The sequence below is a fragment of the Emydura macquarii genome, unplaced genomic scaffold (assembly GCF_026122565.2).
Source record: "Emydura macquarii macquarii isolate MOO-44397 ecotype Brisbane River unplaced genomic scaffold, CSIRO-AGI_Emac_v2 contig_3114, whole genome shotgun sequence".
NCBI lineage: Eukaryota > Metazoa > Chordata > Testudines > Chelidae > Emydura > Emydura macquarii.
Window position 1 is genome coordinate 2,034,043 of NW_027133251.1, and position 23,365 is coordinate 2,057,407.

At 42.7% G+C, this 23,365-nt stretch overlaps 1 protein-coding gene across 1 annotated transcript in view; it reads left to right on the forward strand.

The window, feature by feature from the left end:
- KIF24 (kinesin family member 24) overlaps nucleotides 1–20,234 on the forward strand; it is a 38,322-nt gene extending 18,088 nt beyond the window's left edge. The window contains exons 5-13 of the mRNA XM_067530904.1: nucleotides 287–502; nucleotides 2,116–2,203; nucleotides 4,496–4,617; nucleotides 5,808–5,913; nucleotides 7,700–7,771; nucleotides 8,446–8,555; nucleotides 9,402–11,882; nucleotides 12,930–13,023; nucleotides 16,641–20,234. Of these exons, the coding sequence (XP_067387005.1) occupies nucleotides 287–502; nucleotides 2,116–2,203; nucleotides 4,496–4,617; nucleotides 5,808–5,913; nucleotides 7,700–7,771; nucleotides 8,446–8,555; nucleotides 9,402–11,882; nucleotides 12,930–13,023; nucleotides 16,641–16,781 (3,430 nt within the window). The 3' untranslated portion in view covers nucleotides 16,782–20,234. The remainder of the gene's footprint in view (nucleotides 1–286; nucleotides 503–2,115; nucleotides 2,204–4,495; nucleotides 4,618–5,807; nucleotides 5,914–7,699; nucleotides 7,772–8,445; nucleotides 8,556–9,401; nucleotides 11,883–12,929; nucleotides 13,024–16,640) is intronic.
- Nucleotides 20,235–23,365: the final 3,131 nt, after the last annotated feature.

Consider the following 23,365-nt stretch of genomic DNA (forward strand, 5'->3'; position numbering starts at 1 on the left):
GTAACTCTGCAAAAGTATTTAATGTATTTTTAGCTTCTTTTGATGCGGTTTTCGCATCTGGAAACAAGGACAAGAGCCAGCAGTGTGTCTCTGCCCAGCTCTCCACAGAACACAATTTGAGAATCTCAGATATAACAGATTATATATTCCAGGATCCCAGATGGAGATGCAAGATAAAACCCCATCGCTGAGGGTCAGCATGTGTGTAGATATTAACATTGCAGATCTCTTTTAATAGACCTGAATGTATCAGATGTGGTGCTAATAATAAAAATTATCTTTACAGCGGCAACGCCACTTGCTTTGCATATGGACAGACTGGTGCTGGCAAGACTTACACTATGATAGGAACTCACCAGAACCCAGGACTCTATGCACTGGCTGCTAAAGACATCTTTAGACAACTAGAGACATCCCAGTCAAGGGGAGAGCACCGCGTATGGATCAGTTTTTACGAGATCTACTGTGGACAGCTTTATGACCTGCTAAATGGAAGGAGAAGGTATTTAAATAAGAGACACATTGTGAAAAAAGGACGATAAATCAGTTTATTTCATTAAGCAGTTGAATTGAACAATTAAGTTTTCTAATAAGTGAAATTAATTTAAATTGAGCTATTTACAGAGTAAGGTATCGCAATGTAAGCGTGGTAGAATCTGATTTTAAATTTTGTAGCGTTTATAGAGACTCCCCCTTTGTGTTATTTCTGCAGGAATAAAATAAAGCAAAGAGACAACTCCGAGATATGAGCGCTGTATTGTATACTCTCTGCCCGGTGACGAATAGTGACAAGCCAGTATCATATGGCACAGTCACACTGGCTTTTCACTTTTCTTTAGCACGGTAACCTGAGATTGACCTTGAATTTTACACACTAAAAGGAACAGTTGAGTAGCACAGAGGAATTGAAAATAAACAGAATAAATTATTGATTGGAGTCACATAGGAAAGAAAAAAATACAAACTGTTCCTCGGTCTTCTCTCAACCCCGGCAGTACAGAGTGGCCCCTGATTCCCCCAGGGTGGTCCATAGAGCTGTGGAAGTTCCTTTACGCTGCATGTAAGCCAACCCGTCGGCATAACCGACTATATCAGAACATTCACGTCTCTGTAATTTGAGGCAGTCACTTGTGTACTCTGATTCTGCAGCTGTCTGATCTGCTCCAGAATCCACTTATTGCCCCAGAACTATGTTCCAGAACCTACGCTGTCGTTAAAAAGAATGGCTGAGCCTTCGTGGTTGTGAAGATAACCTTGAAAGCATGAATTGAGTATAAGTGATGCGGTGTGATCCCGTCCTGAGCATGGAGACAGCCTGAAAAAAAGCTCTAGGGGAGGTGTGAACTCCGAAATCTAAAGATGACAATTTAAATGTCATCATTAACTATTTCAGTGCTGATCATTTTAGCAAAAGCATCTAGCTAATACACACTGCCAGTGTCCCTTTAACAGTGATATTTGAAAAACACATATTATTATACATGACAGATGGCTGTGCAATCCTGGTGGTATATTAATGACAGCAGAGCCTTCAGACTGATCTGTAGCCCTTCTAGTCACTCCTTGCAGTACTGCTCTATAGCAGTGGTTCTCAAATTGTGGAGGAACATTCAAGGGAGCACGTGACCAGCCCCCACAGGGGAGTGGGGAAGGAGGCTATGCTTCCAGCCCCTCTCTACCCCAGACCAGCTCCGCCTCCAACCCCATTCAGTCCCCAGTGCTGCTCCATCTCCTGGCCCAGCTCCGCCCTCTCTCCATCCCCAGACCAGCTCTGACCCCAGCTGTAGCTCCACTCCGCCACCTGCTCCATCCCCAACCGGGCTTTACCCTCATTCTCTCTCTGCCCTCAGACCAACTTTGCCTCTATCCTCTGCTGCTCCCCCATCCCCGGTTCTGCCACCTCTACCTTCAGCCCAAGCTCCACTGGTGAGGAAGCCTTGGCTGTGCAGTAAGAAGGGGAGAGGGGGTAGACAGATCCCAATACGGGAAGGGGGGCGTGACTGAAAAAGTTTGAGCACCACTACAGGCACTTACATGCAGGCAGAATCATTACTACTGTATAAGGCTTTCTTCAGAACGACCCTTTTCTACTAAATCCTGTTGTTTCCTCTGCAGACTTTTTGCAAGAGAAGATAGTAAGCATGTTGTACAAATTGTTGGCCTGCGTGAGGTTCAAGTGGATGCTGTAGATTTACTATTAGAGGTAATTTGACTGTCAATGCTTGTTATCTTCCAAAGCCCCTGTTGCACTAACTCATCCAATAGGTTATCATGGAGTAGAGAAGGTTGTTTTTGGTATATGCATGTGTTGCTGCTCCAGGTTGTATAATGTACATGTGCACTCCATTATATGGCTCCAAAAGAGCATCAGAACAACTTTGAACAGCTTGGTGCCACAGCGGAGCATGGAGGGACACTTTCAAATCTGCCTTTAATTAATGAGTTCATGTGCAGCTAAGACAAGTTCCAGTGACGAACATCAAATCTTGACTTGGAGCTGTCACTGATACAGCCACATCTCATGTAGGATCTTTGCCATGAATGACCCACCCAGGAAATGACAATATCTCAGCAAAACAAACCCTGAGATATCTTAGAATATAAAAAATGGCTATGTCCATATTAGCAGAAAAGATTTATGAAATATTTTTGCAGTAACCTTACATCACTAAAAAGGAGTTCCAAAAGGAAAACGTAAGTAAACCGGCATGCACTGCATTGGCAAACAAGTCAAGACACAGATGGCTGATGTTGGAAATGGCACGCCATGTGAAGGCAACAAAATGTGGGAATTAGCGGGGAGGTGAGGACAGGAATACATCAATAAAATCAGGTGGTTGCTTATTTTTCAGTTACCTTAATGTGGGACCATGTTTTTCTCCAAAGAGGCCTTCTCTAGCTCCTATAGTTCTTTCGTTTTATGTCTTCCTTCTGTCTTCTGGGTAGTTCGGGATTTTTTGTGTAAAGCTGGAAGTAAATAAAATTGAATTAGAAATTATAAAATACTTTGGATTTAGCAGAATTATGATTGAAATACCACTTAGAGTAACTAACTATGCTGGCTGGCACCCGCTTCTTTAAAGCTAACTTTTTTTTTTCTTTTGATAAACAGCTGATACTCAGCACAAGCAGTGCTTCAGTCTTACTACCCTACTCAGCTGAGTAAGACAGGGGCACAGTCTAGTTCTCTACTATGTCCTGTATTGAGCAAATTGGTGCTGAGTCTAACTTGGATTTTGTGTAGTTTAATTTTTGTTCAGTACGGAATTGAAAACTATATCTATAGCTGACACTGTAGTTGACTTATTGTTTAAGACTTGGGACAATACCGCCCCATTTATATACCACTCGACAGACACTGTCTTCTGGGGTTTTGTTTTTCCATTAACTCTGAGCTTCAGGATATGCTGGAGACATTTCTGCAAATTCAAGTGCAAATCTGGTGTACAGTAGATAAATATATTCCTCTACATTATCACATCCTGCACACAGAAGAGTTATTATGTGGTTTTGTTCTCACAGGTATCTTGGCAAAACAGCTCATTTCATAGTGTCCAAAAGCTTTTTTGAACACAGAGTCTTTAGCCTGATTTGATGCTCTTGAATAGCATGCTACCAAATGTATTGGAAGAGTCTTCAATGCATACCTCATGGTTATTCATTCTTTATTGATGCATTGGCCACTGTTGACAAACTCTCCCTGCATTTCTCTCTGGTTTAACAAATATTCAGCAGCTATAGCAGCCAGTAGATTTCTGATTAAGAGTGGACAGCCACTGGAAGGCATGGATACTGCATATCTGTACCTAAAGAATGTCTTGATTTTGCTAGGTTGACATTTTATTGTATTCTTATTGCTACAGCAACTATAGACTGTTTTGTTGCTTCAGCAAGCCCACCAACAGTGGGCATCGCCAGGAAATCTTGTGACTCTTTAGAGGTTTGGGAATTACCCAGAGTTGTAGCTTTGAAGGTCCCTCAACCCATCTTCCACACCTCATCTTCTCACCTTGTTCTGTTCTTGGTAGTTAAGTTTGAGTGCAATTGATCATCTCAGCCTTGCTGCTTGCTTTCGCAGTGTTTCATGTGCTCCCAGTTACGGAGATGGATGAGTGGATTGGCACTCGGTGTCACAGTACATTACGTGCCTCTTAGATTTCTGGCTGACTAAATCTTTCAATGAGACTAGAACATGAATTTTTATTTTTTAAATCATCCAGCTCATGAGTTCTCAAGAGTAACCTCTGAAGCCCGACGTTGTTCTTTTCATTTCCACCATACATTTATTCCACTTGATTTTGTATTGTACTGATTTGACAAATAGGAATGGCGGTTCAAAACACTGACACTCTTATGTATGATGTTCTCACTTTATAAACCCTTTGTCAGGCACACCGAATACCAATACATGGGGTTCTGAATCAATATACTATATGAACAGTGTGCATGTATTGTATGTACAATTTGCCTTTGTTTTGTCCTATTTGTTTTCCAGGTAATTTTGAAAGGTGGGAAGGAGCGTAGCACTGGGGCGACTGGAGTCAACTCAGATTCCTCCCGTTCCCATGCTATCATTCAGATTCAAATTAAAGACACTGCAAACAGAATGTTTGGGAGGTGAGGTTGGAAGCTGAATTATCGGGTTTGATAGAGACATTTCAATTTCATCCTAATTAGCTTTAAATGAGACCATGCATATCTGCAATGGCAAAGCAGCCGTAGTTGGTTAGTGAGTGATAGTGAAGAAGTCAAGTGCAAGGACAGTCGGGATGCAAGCTATGACTCGACAAGGTCTTTGCTGAGCTCCTGGGCTACGTAGAACAGTGGCCCAGTTCCAGAGGCCCTTACTGAATGGCCATCGGTTGGAGCAGTAAATGGGTATCCTTCCCACCTAGTCAGTAAAAAGATGGTCAGCTGCTTATTATTATTTTTGTGTATCTAAAAATGTGGTGGGCACCTTCCAAACAAATAGGATACAATCTTTATCCCAAAGAGCTTATTCTGAATATCAGACAAGACAGCAAGTCCAAGCAACAAAAAATTGGGAGGAAGAGTGCACAAGGTTACAGATAGAAGGATATGTGGTTATGTAGATGTGCCAAGTTCTTACGTATTAAAGTAGTGATGGAACGCGGGTGAGGGAGAGGAAGAATGCATGTGATAGTAGGCGAGGATGGGGATATTGTGGACGAAGAGGCAGGGAGAGGAAGATGTTACAGATCAGTAAAATAGCTAACACCCAAAGAGGAAAGTTAGGGAAGCATAGGAGGACAAATTGAAATCTTGAAGGAGGAAAGAGATCAACAGGAACACAGATTATCTCTGAAACCACCTGATAATTCAATGCATCATTTGCTTCCCTTTAATTCACTTTATAAACTGCACTGCATGCATTTCCATTTGATTAGGACAGACAACATTGAAATGAACCATCCGTCTTAGCAGAAAGGAAACCCAAAAAGTTATTCTTTTTTAAGTAATCTGTGTTCGCTCTCAAATTACTGGCATTGTGATCATCTAGAGATGTGCATGTGTTGCACTTGAAATAGCTGCTCCATTAAACCGTGGAGTACTCTCATCACAAGTAATTAGACGTCCTGTTATGACTGTCTGTTACAGTACCAGCATGCTCTCACTCTGTTCCGGTAGCTGCTGGCATTTCATTACTATGATGCCTCTGAGATACTTGCAGTGGGTATTTCACCCTGTTTTATGGTAGTAATGTCTAATCTTTCTACTGATGCTATAGTGTGTTGCTGCTGTTAGCTTAAAGAAGCTAAAGTAAAAGAATCTTTATTTTTTTCTAGGATCTCTTTCATTGACTTGGCTGGCAGCGAAAGGGCAGCTGATGCCAGAGACTCGGACAAACAAACAAAAATGGAAGGAGCAGAAATAAACCAAAGCCTTTTAGCTGTAGGTTACTAACATTTGTAGGGAAGGTTTTTGTAATTATTGTTTTTTAGCTTGATTATTAGACTGACATTAAAAAGAAAGTAACATGTGGATGGATCCCAATGGAAAAAACACAGTACTAAATATTGACAATTAAATTGCTCTCAGTCATGAGTCAGATTAGAAAAAAAAGACTTTGTGAGGAAAAACAACTTTTAAAATAAATTCTTATAGCCAGATAAATGTAGCACTGAAAAGTCAGATATTTTATAGTAAATCCATGCCATATTTTCTATAATAAATTCATGTCCTCTTTTTCTGAGAGGCTTAAAGCAGGTTTGTAAAAACATTAAGCTCCACTATTGACAGGCACTCTAGATTTGAAGATGTTTATGATGATGATGATCTCAACTCTAATTGTGTGTACATAAACACATTCTAATGCCCGAGAACAAATGGTTGGAATCAACTGTCCAGCAGTATACCGCAAAAAACTCTTACAGGGCATAGAAATCAAGCAGTTTAGATCCAGAGTTCATACAACAACCTTATCTCCATCCACTTGAGTCATATATGCAGGTAAATATTGTTTTACATTTCACACTGCTGTGTGATTTTTGTAGGATAGACCCTATTGTAATGTTTATGTAGAGCATCTTTATTTTATTATCAGAATGCAAAATTATGCTTCTGAAAAGTGGGAGGATGAAAACCATTCCTCTGACTGCCTCTGTTCTCATAATTCCAAAAAGTCTGAATGATTTTTCATCATACTTTCCAGAAAATTTCCCTTCTGGGCTGGAGAAAAAGCATGAGACTTTTCATGCTGAAAGGAAATGTTATGAAGACATTTTTAAGCACACTGAAACAGGTGTTTAAAAGAGACCGAATCAACTTGATATTAGTGAGTTTCAAAAATGAGTTTAAAGTATTTTCCTGTTAAATGGAGTAAAGCGCCCGCCCATGAGTCTCCCTCCCAACTTTTGTGGTTTTAGCATCACATTTTTCTTTCACTTCTTGCTGTGTGAATAACCCACACAAATTAGAGGAAATTGATTATACAAGACAGAGTGAAATTGATTAAATACTTTGTGCATTACAATGCAATTTGTAAATAAATTGAAGAGAAACTTTTTCTTCTCTAATCTTCCCCTCCACCTGGGATTACTGGGGTCTATCATTGAACCATACCCCAAGCAGAGATTTTACCCTAAAAAGGGAGAAATACTGAAGACTTGTAAGAATAATTAACCATTGGAACAACTTACCTAGGGCTGACAGATTCTCCATTACTAGAAGTCTTTAAATCAAGGATGGATATCTTTTCAAAAGCTCTGCTATAGCTCAAACAGAAGTGAATGGGTTCAGTGCAGAAATTACTGGATGAGGTTCTCTGGCCTCTGTTATTAGTAGTTCAGACTAGACGATCATAATGGCCACTTTCGGCTTTAAAATCTATGACATTCGCTAGGGTCTTTGATGTTGCTATTGATTTCATGTGGAAGGTGCTCAGATACTAGTTATGACCAGTACTATAAAACCCCAAACCAGACAGATAATCTCTTTTTCAGTTAGAGTCCTCTTAGGTGTAATTAGTAACAATAATTAAAATACATTCAGAAAAAAAATCTGATTTGAAGTGGATGCTCTCCATTTAGAATGGAAAGTCTGTCTCAAGCTAGCATTACTACCACAGTACTGTAATCTATCTGAAGACATTATCTCTTCTCACTACTTTCATAATTTTGTTTTGGGTTCAATTTCTCCTCTTTGTTGTGTGACTGACATATTTTTTCTCTTTTTATAGCTAAAGGAATGTATTCGGGCTCTAGATCAGGACCATGCTCATACTCCTTTCAGACAAAGCAAATTAACTCAGGTAAAACCAAAAGCCCATGCCAGTGGTCAACACTGCACTGAACAGAGTCTACATGAAAGTAATAAACTGAAATAAGCCATGACTTTGGGGATTGCATATTGTTAACCCCTTGGAGACTGGACACTTGCATAGCTTCCCAAGCATTCATTTTGATTGTAGTCAGAGGAAACACCGGCATTCATAGGGTTAATGCCAGCTGACAATGAAAGCTACACACAGTCACTCCTTGGGGAATGGTGTGGTGAAGAGTTTACTAAAATCCAGAATAAAGTTCTCTGTGGGAAGTTCTATAGGAAGATTCTTGTAGGCCAGTCGTTCAGAGATGTCCATATGGTAGACAACCATTTAAAGAGATAGTCTAATGATGACTTTCTTTACGGTACCTACCATGCAAGCTTTGATCAGCATTGTGTTACTCTCATTGTAATACATGCTTTATTCTGCCAAACACACAGGCACTTTGGGTTGTCCAGTAAGAAAATGGGCTTGATTAAAGGACCGATTCAACACTTGAATTCATTTTAAATCTGACATGAAAAATCACAACAGACACAAGCTGTGGCACTCTCTTCTCACGCCTAAACTTGGTTCTAAATTGTGAAACTGGATTGTTTAAAAGAAATACTTTAGTTGCTAAGAATCCTAAGCTATATTTTTCCTCCTCCTTTCCCAAGGTACTAAAGGATTCTTTCATTGGGAATTCTAAGACGTGTATGATAGCTAATGTGTCACCTAGCCACATAGCTACAGAACATACCCTGAACACATTACGATATGCTGACAGGTAGGTGACAAATTTTCCATGTTGAGAGTCAAAAAGAAGTAATGGATAATAGGTTTGGGATGAAAATATTTGGATTGCTTCAGAACTGGTGAGTTATTTAGGGCTAAGAGCATCAAATGTAATTTACAGTGCACAAACACTCTTCATCTGCTGCACTATTGTACTGGGGCACTTCATTCTCCAGGTCTTTTAAATTCTTCTTTCAGATGATACATAATTTAGGTCTTAACAGCTTGTGGTGATTAAAATCTCATGGTACTCCTCATAACAGTAAGGTTGATAACCCCAACATCCTGGAAAAACTCCAGTGTTATTTGTATTATGGTACTTCCGAGTATATGTTAGATGCTGTCCATACCCAAAGGAAGATGGATTGTGAATTCTTCAGGGCAAGGACTAAGGACACAAACAACAAAGAATAGGGTGGAGGAGTAAGATAAAAGAGGGAATCAAAAATGTTCTTGATGTCAGCTATCACCGACTGCCTTGTTATTAGTTCATGAATTTCCTATAGACATCAAGGTAAACAAAGGTCTTGAGGAGAGATTTGGAGGAGAGGAGAAGTAGATACAATTTCCTTTAATTTAAATTGGACAGAGTATTCTTCACTTCCTCATTTAAACGGTTTTGTGTTGTTACTGTTTCCCATTAAACCAGCTGCTGCAAATCTCCATAGAAGTAATTGCATTTCTGTTGCAGATGATGTGTTGCATCCATGGATTAGCCAACAATTAAAATCCAAATTGTGACACTGAATTCAATATTTAATATACCAAAATATTAATTTGCTCTGAGATTGCAATTATTTGAAAGCATTTCATTTTCTAATGCAGTCATTATTTACAGAGTAAAAGAACTGAAGAAAGGGATTAAATGTTGTACCCCTGTCACAAACAGACGTCGGATAGCTGGAAATGTATCTCCAAAACGTATCCAAAACTCTCCTTCCATGCAGGTGGGAGAGAAGAGCTCTCCAAAGAAAGTAAAACTAGGACTCCAACATCCTTTAAGTTCTTTGAGAATAAAGGCATCCCCTTCACCGTTCCATCCAACCAATGTCCCTTTTTCCTCTACACCAAAAGGAATCAAAGGTCATGCCCACAAAGGAAATCCGAGCTCACCATGGCTCAATCACACCAGTCCCATTAAAGGAATGCTAAAGATAGGACATCCCATGAAGAAAAAGACTGATGATCTGACACTGCCATCTGAGAAGCACCATACTGCAAAAGATTTTGTTGTCACAACAGCTGCAGTCTCAGAAACAAGAGAAAGTGGCCAAGGAGATAATTGTATCCAAGACAAACAACTTGTCAGATGCCTGAAAGTACAGACGGTGCAACCTGTACAAAAGCAGCTCATTTCCAGAGATGGCTTTTCCTTTGGAGATGTAAATTACCCATCAGACAGCAGTCAGCTCTATGGAAATGTTTTTGCTAAAAAGTGCACTGAAGCCTGGGCAAATCTCCCTCCACATCAGAAAGAAAGGGAACAACATTTGCGCCTTTACCACCAGCAGTTTCAGCAACCACCTATTCTACAGAAGAAGCTGAACTATCAACCACTGGAGAGGTTTTTAGCCCAGTACAAACCCCAGGAAATTAGAGTTAAGCAAGACCAGAGCCTTCCTCCCATGGACTCACAATGCAAAGAGAGGATGCTGCTGGAAGACCTGGATGATAGTGATTTTAGTGAAGACTCTTTCTCACCTATATCCAACCAAAGGAAAGTTAAAAGTAACACCAGTGAAAACAGCCAACTTTCATTTTTTCTTCATCAGCGAGGACAAGGAAGTGAGGAAGAGAGCGGCCGAGAGAGACAGGGTTTATTTTTTGAACATGCAACGCATACACGAGAGCATGAACTTAATGATAGCTGGGACCATGGGAAGGGCTCAGCATTTCCAGAACTGGGGGAGCCCATTCTAGATGGAGAAAGCAGCAAGACTCAGTCTGACTGGAGCACAGAGGATGATTTAACTATTGATTCTTCAGTGAATAATAATACTGCAGAAAAACCTTATTGCTTGCAGGAAGATCTAGTCTATAACTGGAAAAACAGCAAGGATTTACCAGCTGATCACAAACAATCCATATCCAAATCCAGCCATGTAGTTTATCCTGGTGAAAGCTCCTCACTCCCAGAAAAGGGAACACAAAGTCCACATGTTCCCCATCTATTGGATTCGGGGAATACAGAATGCACCAAGATCAGCCTTCCACATGCACAAAGGGAAGAATCTATCAAAGACGGACAAGCTCCAGTTGCAGGAAATGTAGAAGGCAAGAATCTAAAAAATGGAGCTAGCCCCTATGGAGCTTCTAATATTTTATCAGAATTCACTTCTGAGATGATGGCCCCTCTAACCATGTCTCTCCTTGACAATGAGGTGGCAGCTGATCCAGAGAACATCCTTTCTGACCAGGAAAAGGCTCTCCAAGTGAAACAGATGTTGGAGAGGAAAACCTATAGCCCCAGAAAAAGATTAGAGGGAGAGGCCAGGCAGTTTCTTAGAAATAAAGCCTCACCGACAGGCAGCATGCCTGAACTGGGCGAACAAACGTACCCTTGTGAAAAGAAGTCCACTCTGCAGCACACCCCACAAACTGAGAACAAGTGGCTCTCACAGTCCTGTCGTGATGCAAAGCCTTGTCGTAGCCTTGGAGGTTCATCTTCATGCAATGCACATCAGAGTTTTATGAATGGTTTATTCGTCGGAGATGGAGACATAACAGAAGCAACAGCCTCTGTCAGAGCCAGAAACTCTGTTGGAGAGAATGAAGATGAATTGTTTCTTAATAATCTAAAGTGCAGAGAAAACATGGATAACAGCAGGCAGGATGATGCTGATACTGAGAATACCACTGGGAGCCTGTTGAGTGGCCCAGAAAAATCTAGCCTGGGTAAAAGACCCAATGTTCAGCCCATCTCTCAGACAGTACATGCTGATATGCCTGAAAAGGTTTATTTTTCATGTGCACCGTTCATTCTGAATACAGGAAGAGTGGAGTGTACAACTTCTTCCCCCTCTACAGAAAGCAGCCCACTGCAGCCCAAATCAGAATTCAAGAGCAGGGACTTTAACTATTCTGAAGACACATTCAAGTTATCATTCAGTGGCGAGGAAATAGGGCTGCTTAAGAATAAACTGATGCAAAGTATTTTTACACAAGACAGTTCTGATGCTGCAGAACAGGATGCAACGTCTGTTACCAAAGAGATCAGATCATTAGCAAATCAAATCACTCCAAATCCATCTATCATTAGCACTCAGATCGATACATCAGAAACATCGAAGTGGCACAGAGAAGCCCTGGGAAAGACACAGTAAGTTTGTACCTATCATACCATCTTATGTCGATTAGAGACACCGACACAAACATATTGTACATTTGCTTAAATGCTTTTATATAGTGCTACACGTACTATCCAAACACACATTTTTAGAGGTAGGTATATAGAGAAGTTAGGTAACTACTACATCCCTACAGAAACCGATTGGAGACAGCCAGTGCAGCTAACCAACTAGTGCACTCAAATACATAACTTCAGGATAGTAAAGGCTAGACATTGCCCTCCCATTATCTAACAGAGACATGGATCCAGATGAACTGGCTACAACTCAACCCATTTAAGACAGAAGCAATGATGGTTGGCAGAGAGCAACACTAGAGAAATGAATAGAGGTGGTGTCTGTGCTATGTACTGAAGGCCGTGTGCCTGACTTTCACCAGCATGGCTCACAGTCTCAGGGTCCTACTGGGTTGCATTTTTGCTCCCGGATTCCAGTGGGTAAGAGGCATTATGGGCCACCATGTTGTCTATAACTGGCCAAGAAGCTGTGGCCACTTCCCTCTTAGTCATCCATGGCTTTGATACCTCTAGCCTAGATTACTGCAATCCACTGTCCTTGGGGCTAAAACTAGAGCAAAACATAGCTGCTCAACCTCTTGAATGGTGCAGGCCAGCATAAATACATAGCTCCTCTGCTAAATTCTCTGCACTGGCTTCTTGTTTCCTTCTAGACTCAGTTCAAGGTGTTGATCACCATTAAAGCCCTGAATGATGTGGTACCTATTTATTTAAGGCTCTTCTTCTCCTATACCCCATCATCACAGCAAAGACCAGCTGAGAAGTGCTTACAGCTGAGGCCTGTTTAAATACTCCAGGCCAGCTCCTCAGTATAGTCCATGGAAATCACTGGAGTTACATCAGTATACGCAACATGAAGATTTTGCCTGGATATGTTCAGTTGGCAGGGCTTTCCACCTGTGGAACTTCCTCTCCTTAGCCCTCCGTTCCACCTCGAATGATTATTAGTGGGCTCTGACAAACTGCTATGTAACCATGGTTATTTTTTGTTATGTTAATTAGGCAGGTTGTGATACAAGCCCACCGAGAGCAGCTGGATGAAATGGCATCCCTTTGTCTTAAGGAAGAGACCTTGATAAATCAGCTGTCGGCAGCAGTAAGTGTTTCAGATGATGACTTCAGTGCTCATTGAACCTCGCTAAGAATTCGAAAAAGCATTAATCTGAATCAGTGACATCCCGTCATTAGTTCTGTTTTCAGTCTCTCCCCCTTTTGGGGCCTAACTTTATCCGATCCTCAAGTCAGATTCCTGGGAGACTGCTCAGTTCCAAGGCTGCTTGTGCCTTGGCTCATCTCCCCTCTGCCAGTTACTTAGCTGGAGATTGAGAATGACATGCTGACTATGAACAGTTTAAAACATCTTTTTCTTATCTCACACCAGTCTCCAGAGACATTACAGCATTCACTGGCATTACAGCATACACAACATACTGTCCACATGAAGCTTTTGTCCTTGCAGTGTGGGTCAAATTACAGTCAATAATACAGCACACTGTGAAGTATCTCCCTGTACATGAACATTAGTAAAATGTCCTCACACATCAATCTCTCACCTGGGATTCCCTCACCTGTACTACCACAGAACCTGCTAACTCCTGGTCAGCAAGGCCTCACTCACCCAGCTTTTCTTTCCATTGTACCCTGCTCCATTTCTGCAGCTCTGGCTTGCTTCCTTCAGTCACACTTCGTATTCCTTAGGATATCCTTTGTCACAGTTTTGGGGCAGTTGCCTCTGTATTCCCCATCCAGGATCCAGGCAGGGCATCCACTCCAGGGTCCTCAGCCATCACCAGTCTTGGGTGGAAACACATGTCTCTCTCCCTCCTGACCAGGCTGCATGGTTCCCAGACTATATTGTGATAGCCCCAGCAAAAGACAGGTTGCCTAAACAGGCCTGTTTCAATTCTTTCCTCAGGGAGGGTAAACAGCGTAATTGCCTGCAGCTAAATTCCCACCCAGCTCTTTCTAAGGAAACACGTTTATTGTTAAGGCAAAATCATTACAGAGGAAGGATATTAAAATAATAAAAGAACCTGCACGTATGCTAATAAGCTTACCAGAGTGCAAGCAGGGCTCAGACTGGCAGTCGGTCCTTCAAACCCCACCCAGAGGCCTTTTTTTTTGGGCCGCAAGTTCATAACAGCTTTCACTCGGAACAAACGCACTCATAAGTAAATCAGTTACTCCGTTATACAGTTTATCATTGAACGTCCCTCATGTAACATGTGAGCTGCAGGCATCCCCGCTTTCCTCCCCCTACCAAGCGTTCAAGTGTGAGTCCGTGGGGGGGGGGTCCTGCAATCCCCTCCCCTCCCAAATCATCCCCAAGAATTCCAGTTCACGTATTTTGTCCCAAAAGATCAATCGTGTCTGCTACATTGTTCAACATACTCTTTTGAAGCTCATAGTATTTCCAAGAGATTGCATAAATCCTGTCTTCCTCCTGAAGAAGTTCCATACAGTCCTACGATAATACATACACACTTGCATTTGTAATACAGTGAACTCCCAGAATACTTGTTAAACCTTATTGAATTAAGTTTAATTCACTCAGGTTTGTCCAGGCTGTCACAGGAAATTAAATAATGGTTACAGCCTTCACCTGGGGTTTTAGTCTCATTACCTTATGCTGGCATCCAGACAACCCGACATTCATCATTACCAGCCAGTTCTCTAGGGTTATCCTCTTCCATTGCTTGTTAAGGCACCCAGCTCTCACCTCCTTTTGTAACCAGGCCCTCTACTCTTCTCAGCCCAGGAGCCTGTTACTTTAAATTTCCCAGATCAGAGTCTTGTCTTTTCAGCTCTCGATAACCTAAGCTCCCCTGCTGCTTCATGTATTGTCAAATGCATTTTAATTCCAAACAAAGCTTCAAACTTCAAGAGTGGCTGCAGAGATTCATGCATTTTTGCCATGTGGCAAATCTGCAATGCTGTGTAGCTGATAACATTGTACATGTGTAAACTTAAATGCTGCTAACTCAGTGCTTCTTTACTGACTAACTTATCGGGGATGTTCAGCAAAGGACACAACAAGTGACATCCTACTACTCCATTTATTTAACCAGGCTCCACCGACTTGAGCCAGCTCTCCTTTTTTCTAGTGTTTAAGTTTTTCCTCCTGAATTCCTATCATCTCTGGAAGGAGGCTTGGAAAATACATTCACCGGCTCCCTATGGGCAAGTAGAGTCTTTCCCTGGCATTGGTGGGGGACTAAGATGTCATTTTAAAGACATTTCTAGAGTTTATGGCTGCAGATCGTTTCATACACTTCACTCAGAGTAGCGGGGAGGCTGGGGCTAGTCATGTCAATTTCACTATGACATTACTTGGAAAAACTGAGCAACAGCAAAGGCAGACACTGGAGCTGCACCAGGGGACGAAGATTAAAAAATGGAAGCTGGTGAGGATAAAAATAGCAGAGCCCCTTTCCCTCCGGGGGACTCTGGGTTTGGAGAAGGGAGGAGAGCAGAGTTCTTCCTCTGTTCCATAACAGGGTGGGAAGCTTCAAATCTCTGAGACCCTAGCGAGAAGCCGATACTAAATACACAGCCCAGGAGTTGAGGCTAAGGACAGCACACGGGGTAAGATTCCTAGCACCGCCCTCTTCTGAGCAGTGGGGTCAGGGTGAAGCTCAGCTTCTCAGAACTGGCTCGTTGGTGATGCCCTTTCCCTTATCTGTTACATCACCCTCTGGCTACAGCAGTGTGATAGATTTGTCAAGTCCTGCAGTGTTTGATGTGACCACAAGGCCGTTGCCTGTCCAATTTGGAGTCAGAGCATGATCCTCACGTGCTGCTCTAACTTGGCTCTGAGCAGCACCTTTCTACCTCAGTTTTGATCACACAGGTTAAGATAGCACCATCCTATTCTCTAGTTTCATGGTCTTCATGGGGGACCAACGAGTGTGTCTCAAGGATGGTAAAGACTTTTAAGTTCCAGTCCAATCCTTTAACTACAAGCCCACCAAGAACTAAACCCATCAGTTGGGGTTGAGTCAGAGCTTCCTCACTAAAATCCACAGGTTCCTATGATGTGACCTAGTGGGATCAGTTCACTTCTTAGTATACAGGTATCCATATCACCTAACCCATCCCCGCTGCCTCCCTCATGCCCAAAAGCATCACACTGACAATCCCAATTGAGTGCACCAAAGATTGAATGAGCTCTGAAGGCCGTCACAGTGCTAATTCCCACCAGGTCAGGACTGAAGCATGTTGATCAGAATGGATCTTTCCTGTGGATGGGCGAGAGGAGGGTGGGACAGCCGAACTGTAGAATGGCAAGAGCAGAGCCTGTTTCAAACCTGCGTTTCTTACTGCTGTGTTTGGCACCCAATAAATATGATAGTGAGGTAGGAGTGTTGCCATCCGGATCTGTGATCCAGCCCCCTTTGCCAGCAATAACTTCACTGGCAGAAAAAAGCACAGGGGGAGCAGTAGGGAGGCAGACTGTAAATAAGCAAGTTAGCCCCAGTTGCCGGGGCCGTGAGACTTTTGCAAAAAGTGCTCTGTCTTTCAAGGTCAGGCCTTTAACAGGACACTATGGATTGCATTGATGACACTGGAAGCAGAATGCAAAACATACTTTTGTTTATTGCTTCAGAAGAGTTCTTGGCCTCATGACTCACTCTCTGCTTGCTAAGTATCTCCCTCCACCCTGTCATCCATTCATCCTGCTTTCATTTTGTTTTGTTTTGTTTTCCACTCTAGGATTTTGGAAACTTTGTAACCAAACTGGATGAAATCCTGGTGCTGAAATCAAAGTGTATCGAAAGCATGCGAGCCCAACTTCAGCTCTATTTAGCCTGCCCAGAGGCCGGCGCTACACCGCAAAGAACTACGCCACCGTAGTCCTCTTCGGGTTGCATCCATCCCACACTGACCAGTTACAGAAAGAAATGCTCACTAGTTCCCCACCTTTGTGGTCAGGTAGCCCTGCAGTAAGGGAGATGCTTAGTGGGAGGTTTGGCGTTTATGATGAACGTATACTTTAGATAACGGCGAAGAAAAATATAAATACATGAGAAATCTTTATAGCTCTGTTTGGAAGCCAGGGGCTTTACATTCTTAGGGGGCCTGCTCCTTAGGAAGCCATCTGCTTTGAAGCAATAATTCTGTAGCCTGTAAAGGCAATCTGCAGCAGTGGTGTTCAGACTAGCTCCTCTCATTAAAGGCACTTCTATGTTGCTGAGAAAACGATGCAGCGCGGAAAACACTTTGAAACCAGAAAAGTCTGAAAAGAAATGTTCCAAAGATTTACGAGCACTGTTTTAAGAAGGGAGTGTGGAAGTGGAGGGGAACAGCTGTTGGTTGGAGTAAAATAACAGGCAGATGTTTAATGAAAATCTAGTTAAAGCCAGACTGGTTTATGTTTTCAGAAGAACCAAGGATGTAGCTACAGTCACTCTGTGCCTGCTACTAATATTGTTACTGTAAGGACACTTAGTGATGGGCAATAAGTGATTTATTAGAAGGCTTAGGTGCAGAAGTTGCACTGAAAATTCACTTACCATGCTAATGCCTTTGTTGATTTTACATTAGTGCCAGTTAGCGAGAGGGTCTTAGCCCTGTGGTAGGTGGGATGTCTGTGTGTCTGTCGGCTGCTGCAGTTTATCCAATAGTACAGTCCTCCCTGTTCAAGTCAAACCTATAGCACTGCAGAATTGATTATCCCCATCAAAGCCAGGGGCAAAATATTGCCAGCTTGTGGTGTTTGGGTTTAGACACCTGGTAACCTCACTATTTCCTGAAGTTGGCAGCTAAACCATACCCATCAGAGCCCTCAGCTGGCTCCCTGCGCAGATGCTATATACAGGTCTCACGTCCCACATGTGATCCACAAAGGAGTATACCAACTTCAGCCCTAAGTGACCTTAAAGAACGTGCAGCTAAGATCATGTACTCCATCCAGAAACTGATCGCATTCTAAAATCTAATCTCAGAGCACGCCCCCCTGGCATCTGAGTTTATAAGGAACTTGGACACAGCCAAAAGGGGCTTGATCAAAATGCTGCAGTTAATCATAAATGTCAGGGGGGGAAACAACAGCATATCCTCTGACAATCTGAGTTTCCAGTCTGCAACCATAACTGCACTGCGGAGCCTGGGCTGGCAGCAGGCATTCATACAGTAACCGTCCAGCTAGACGGACATCCAGTGGTAGCCAGTGGCGTGGTAACATCCCAGGGCAAATGCTTCTGGAAACCTATAACAACTTTAAACGAACACTCAGGAACAGAATTCCAGGGCAAGAAATATGCAAAGCAACCCTACATTCAGCAGCGAACTTTCAAAGGGCTCAGGCGTCCCTTGCTATCAGGCTTTCCTCTCAAAACCAGCTGGCTTATCCTTGGGAGCAGAGAGCTGATTTATTCCAAGATCTGAGTTGCTGTAAATGAGGTTTTTCCTGTGTTCAGATTACAAGCCAGCATCAAGTCACACTTGAAACCAGCAACTCCAGGAACCCAGCCAGCTTGCCTCTCCCTCTTAGAAAGCAGCTTTTACTCCTCAGGGAAATGAGGCATTCAGAAGTGGAGAGAGAAAGTACTTGTTTTATATCCTTTAAGCGTAACACCTTGGCATGTACCAAAGCAGACAAGGTTGATATTCAGTAGCCAAGAATAGAGGAGCATGGATTACATTACACTGGTCCCTAGGAGGGGTTGGTGGTTCTAATTACTGGTTGGTAAGAGGGGATGTGACACTTGAGTTTCTTTGGGAATTTTTCTTAAAATACACGATTGCTGGAAAGCCCCTTCTCCGCCTCCATCCCTTGTGGGTCAGGAACGGTTTTAAAGCTCAGAGTGGGGCCACGCTACAGCAGACCATCAGTCACTGAACGTTCCAGGACTGCAGGCAGGTAGATACGGACATTTTGCAGTGGCCTCCATAGCACTTTCTTAGCATATTTGCAGAAGACAAAGCTTAGTAGGAGTCCTGTTGATCACTTACAGGTTCAGCAGGAGCTGGTGAATGAGGGTGGGAGGGAAGTGAGCACAGAGGTCACAGGAAGGGAAGCGGGTGTCGCTAGGCAGATTGGTATGTACCGAGCAGGAAGTGAGAGCATGCCAAGGCAAAGACTAGAAGCAAGTGGCATGACTCAGTGTCTTTAAATTTGGGAACCCAAGGGGGCCCCAAAGGCATATGGGAAAGCACAATTGAGTCACACCTCCACATACCGGGGAGGAGTGTTTTAAAGAAAGGCTTAACAAAGCAAAAGCCTGAAAGTTCACAGGGAGAACTGTTAGACTCATACCTACAGGGTTATGTAAAATGGCCATTTCTAAGAGGGTGGCCTGAAAAGAACCATTTGTGACAGCAGCTGCATGAAAAGCCCATTGATCTTACCTCACTAATTATTTCTAGGTTGTATCAGTGACAATATGGATGAGTGAACCAGCCAGCCATCAAGGAGGTGGTAGCCAATTTGGAAATAAGATTTTTGCCCCTGGGCCAAACCACCTGTATAAGCCTTAACTGCTCTGTCTCAGTGCTAATCCTTCTCAGTGCTACTGTATGGAAGGGATTAGAACTGGCAAATTTCAGCCTAGCAAACCCATTTCACAACGAGAATTTACTGAGTAGAAAGTGATTCTCCCTGTGAACCTTCAGACCTGTGGAGAAATGTATGGTGGGAATTTTAAGTTAAAAGGACACCCAATAACTTGAAATCTAGGCAGTTTTTAAAAATGCGTTAAGTCACGTCAGGTACTACATGTCCTGTGGTTGTCGTGGCAGAATCTAACCTTTCTACTTTAAAATGTTTTTCTCTCCTGTTACTGTGTAATTGACCCACATGAACAAGACAGAAAACGTTAAGCACAGCAGTAGTCTATTACTCTTTGGAGAATTGGGTTCTAACTGCTTATAGAGAGGAAAGAGTGAAATTGACTAAACAAGCTGCTGTCCAATGCACTCATTATTTTTCCCCTCCAGTCTTTCAGTTCCATTACTTAGATGTTACATTCGAGTGTGCAAGTTGACATCTCTTTCCAGGTATGCGTTTGCTGTCTATTACAGTGAAGTCTGATAGAGATGGTTTTCATTTCAAACTGATGAATGGGGTGCACACTGACTAACTTGTATGAAAAGCCTGATCATGGAAAATCACGTAAACTAAGAACTAAAATGAATTCAGTTTGGAATTTGAGTGCAGTGAATGGATGTTAGTGTGCATGGCAGACTTTTGTATTGTATTTAAATTAAAATTCTATCGACTACGAGAGGCTCTTGTAAACTTTGTCCGAGATTTAAATGTATTGTTGAGATTAATCCAAGGCAGATTGTAGAAGATGATACTCCGTGGGGCAGAAGTGTCGATACAGTGTTCCCACACACAGGCCCAGCACTTCCATTGACATCTTGTTTCAGAAGCATCATGCTGGTAACTTGGCCATCTGCACGACTGATAACTTTTTAAAAACAATTTGCGGCCTGCAGCACGTCCGATCAGAGGGTCTTGCGCCATGTTACAATAACTTCAGCCCCATGACAGGGAGAGGCAACTGACCACATCAGGAACCTGTGGCAGCACAAAGAACAGACATAGATTTTGAAGTTTAAAACCATACCCCGGTGTCACCAACACCACAGTAGACTGCCACTGGCAGCCTGGCCCTCGTGTGCTCCGCAGCTGAGCGGAGGATGCTGAGGTACAGTGAGAATCAGTTATGGCAGCAAGGCAATTGTGGACTCGCCCCGAAAGGGTTCAGGGCCGGCTGTGCACGTGAGCCACGGTGCTGCATTTAACTCAAGGAATGCACTGGCGCAGAGTGACAGCTGCCACCCCCTCTCCCAGAGCATAGGCTTCCGTCAAGGCTTTCACCTGAAGAACGGTGGCAGCTGTAAGATTCTCACCCAGGAGGCAGGGTACGATTAGGCTTTTGCAGCCCTATCATTTTAACTCTCAACCACGTGGAAGGCAGGCAGATTCTAAGGCCAGGAGTGACCACTGTGATCATCTAGTCTGACCCCCTGTATAGCACAGGCCAGAGAGCTTCCCCACAATAATTCCTGGAGAAGCTTTCAGAAAAACATCCAGTCTTGATTTAAAAATGACAGTGATGGAGAATCCACCATAACCCTTGGTGAATTGTTCCAATGGTTAAATACCCTCCCTATTAAAAATGTTCACTTTATTTTCAGCCTGAATTTGTCTAGTTTCAACTTCCAGCCATTGGATGGTGTTATGCCTTTCTCTGCTAGAATACCTTTCTCTAAAGAGCCCATTAATATTTGTTCCCCGTGCAGGTACTTCTAGACTGTAATTAAGCCACCCCTTAATCCTCTCTTAACAGATTGAGCTCCTTGAGTCTGTTACTACAAGTCACGTTTTCTAATCCTTTAATCAGTCTCATGGCTCTTCTCTGAACAAACCCTCTCCTGTTTTATCAACATCTTTCTTGAGTTGTGAGCACCAGCATCAATCCCTGTGGGACCCCACTGGAAACAGATCCACTTGATGATTCCCCATTTGCAGTTACATTTTGAGACCTATCAGTTAGCCAGTTTTTAATCATTTCACGCAGCACTGCCGACATGATATTTACCCTATGCCAGTTACCGGAGAAAGCTGCTGAACAACAAATGCCCCTGTACATAGCCTTTGTCAACCTTAGTAAATCATGGTCTATAAAATCATGACTGATTTGGAGAAAGTGAATAAGGAAATGTTATTTGCTCTTCATAACACAAAGATTAGGGATCACCAAATGACATTAATGGTAGCAGGTTTAAAATGAACAAAAGGAAGTATTTCTTCACATAACGTGCAACCTGTAGAATTCTTTGCCAGACTAATAGGGTTAAAAAAAAAGAACTAGATAAGTTCATGGAGGATAGGTCCATCAATGGCTGTTAGCCAGCAAGGGCAGGGATGCAAAACCATGTTCTGAAATGTCCCTAGCCTCTGTTTGCCAGAAGCTGGGAATGTGCCGTGGGTTGGATCATTTGATGACCTGTTCTGTTCATTCCCTCTGAAGCACCTGCCATTGGCTACTGTTGGAAGACAGGATACTGGACTAGATGGACCATTGGTCTGACCCAGTATAGCCATTCTTCTGTAGGAAGGCATTTGACTCTGTCGGATGCTCTGCTCTCTGGTGCCTTCTGGCAAAGTTTGGTTGCCCAGACAACTTTATATGCTGCTTCCATGACAACATGCAGGCCCATGTATCAGTGGGTGCTGACTCATCTGATCACTTTCCTGTAGCCCCTGAGGTTAAACAGGGCTGTGTGCTTGCCCCTATCTTATTTACTTTGTTCTTGGCCAGAGTGCTAGAAGTTACCCCATGAACTGCCGCTAGAGGTGTCACTTTAACAACACGATTCAATGGTAGACTTTTAAATGTCAGCCATTTCCAGGCCAAAAGCAAATCCCAACAAAGTGAAAGTATCTACTGTATGCCAATAACCCAGCGTTTGTCACCCTTACAACATTTGCTGAATTCCATTGCGCATGCTGCATCACTTCTTGGCCTTTGTATTAATGTAAAGAAAACAGAAATCCTCGATCAACCATCTCCTGGCAGAAACCCATTACTTCCATAACCAACAGAAATAAAACTGAACGGCAGCCAATTAAACAATGTCAAGTCCTTCTGCTACCTAGGTAGCACAATGACTGATGACACCAGCATTGATAAAGAACTTTCAGCACGCTTAAAGTCAACCTTCTCAGCTTTCGGTTGTCTACAAAAGACTTTGGACAACGCCAAGTTTACAGAGCTGTTGTGCTCCCTTGTCTTCTATCTTCGTTAGAGACTGCCCCGTTTAGAGTCGCCATATCCAAAAACATAACTGCCTGCAACAACGCCACCTGTGCAGCATAATGGGAATCAAATGGTCTGACAAAATCACCAACAATGAAGTACTACGGCTGGAAGCCATGCTAGTGTGGAGGCAAATGACCTGAGTCAGCCATGTCATACATATGGATAGCAATCGATTGCCTAAGAGAGTTCCGTACAGTGAATTTAAAAAAGGCAGTAGGAAGGCTCACCATCCCAAACTCTGCTACAGATAAAGGAAGCAGAACATGCAACAGAATATTGTCATGCCACCTTGGCCGACAGTAGGTGGGAATGTAGACACCAAAGTGCCCAGACACATTTCCTGAACCCTACATGTGGAAACTTGAATAGAAGTGACAGTCATATATATTTTCCATAAACCCTGTAGATTTGCATTAATTACATTACCCTCCTTTAGTTCATTAGTGAATCAAGTCCAGAATCAGCCACTCCATTATCTTGCCTGGGATAAATGTCAGGCCGACAAGCTTATAATTACCAGGTCATCCTGTTTACCCATTTTAAAAATTGGCACATTAGCTTTCTTCCAGAACTTCCTCAGTGCTCCAAGACTTACTGAAAATCAACATTAATAGTCCAGCAAACTCTTTTAGAATTCTTGGCTGCAAGTTATCTGGACCTGCT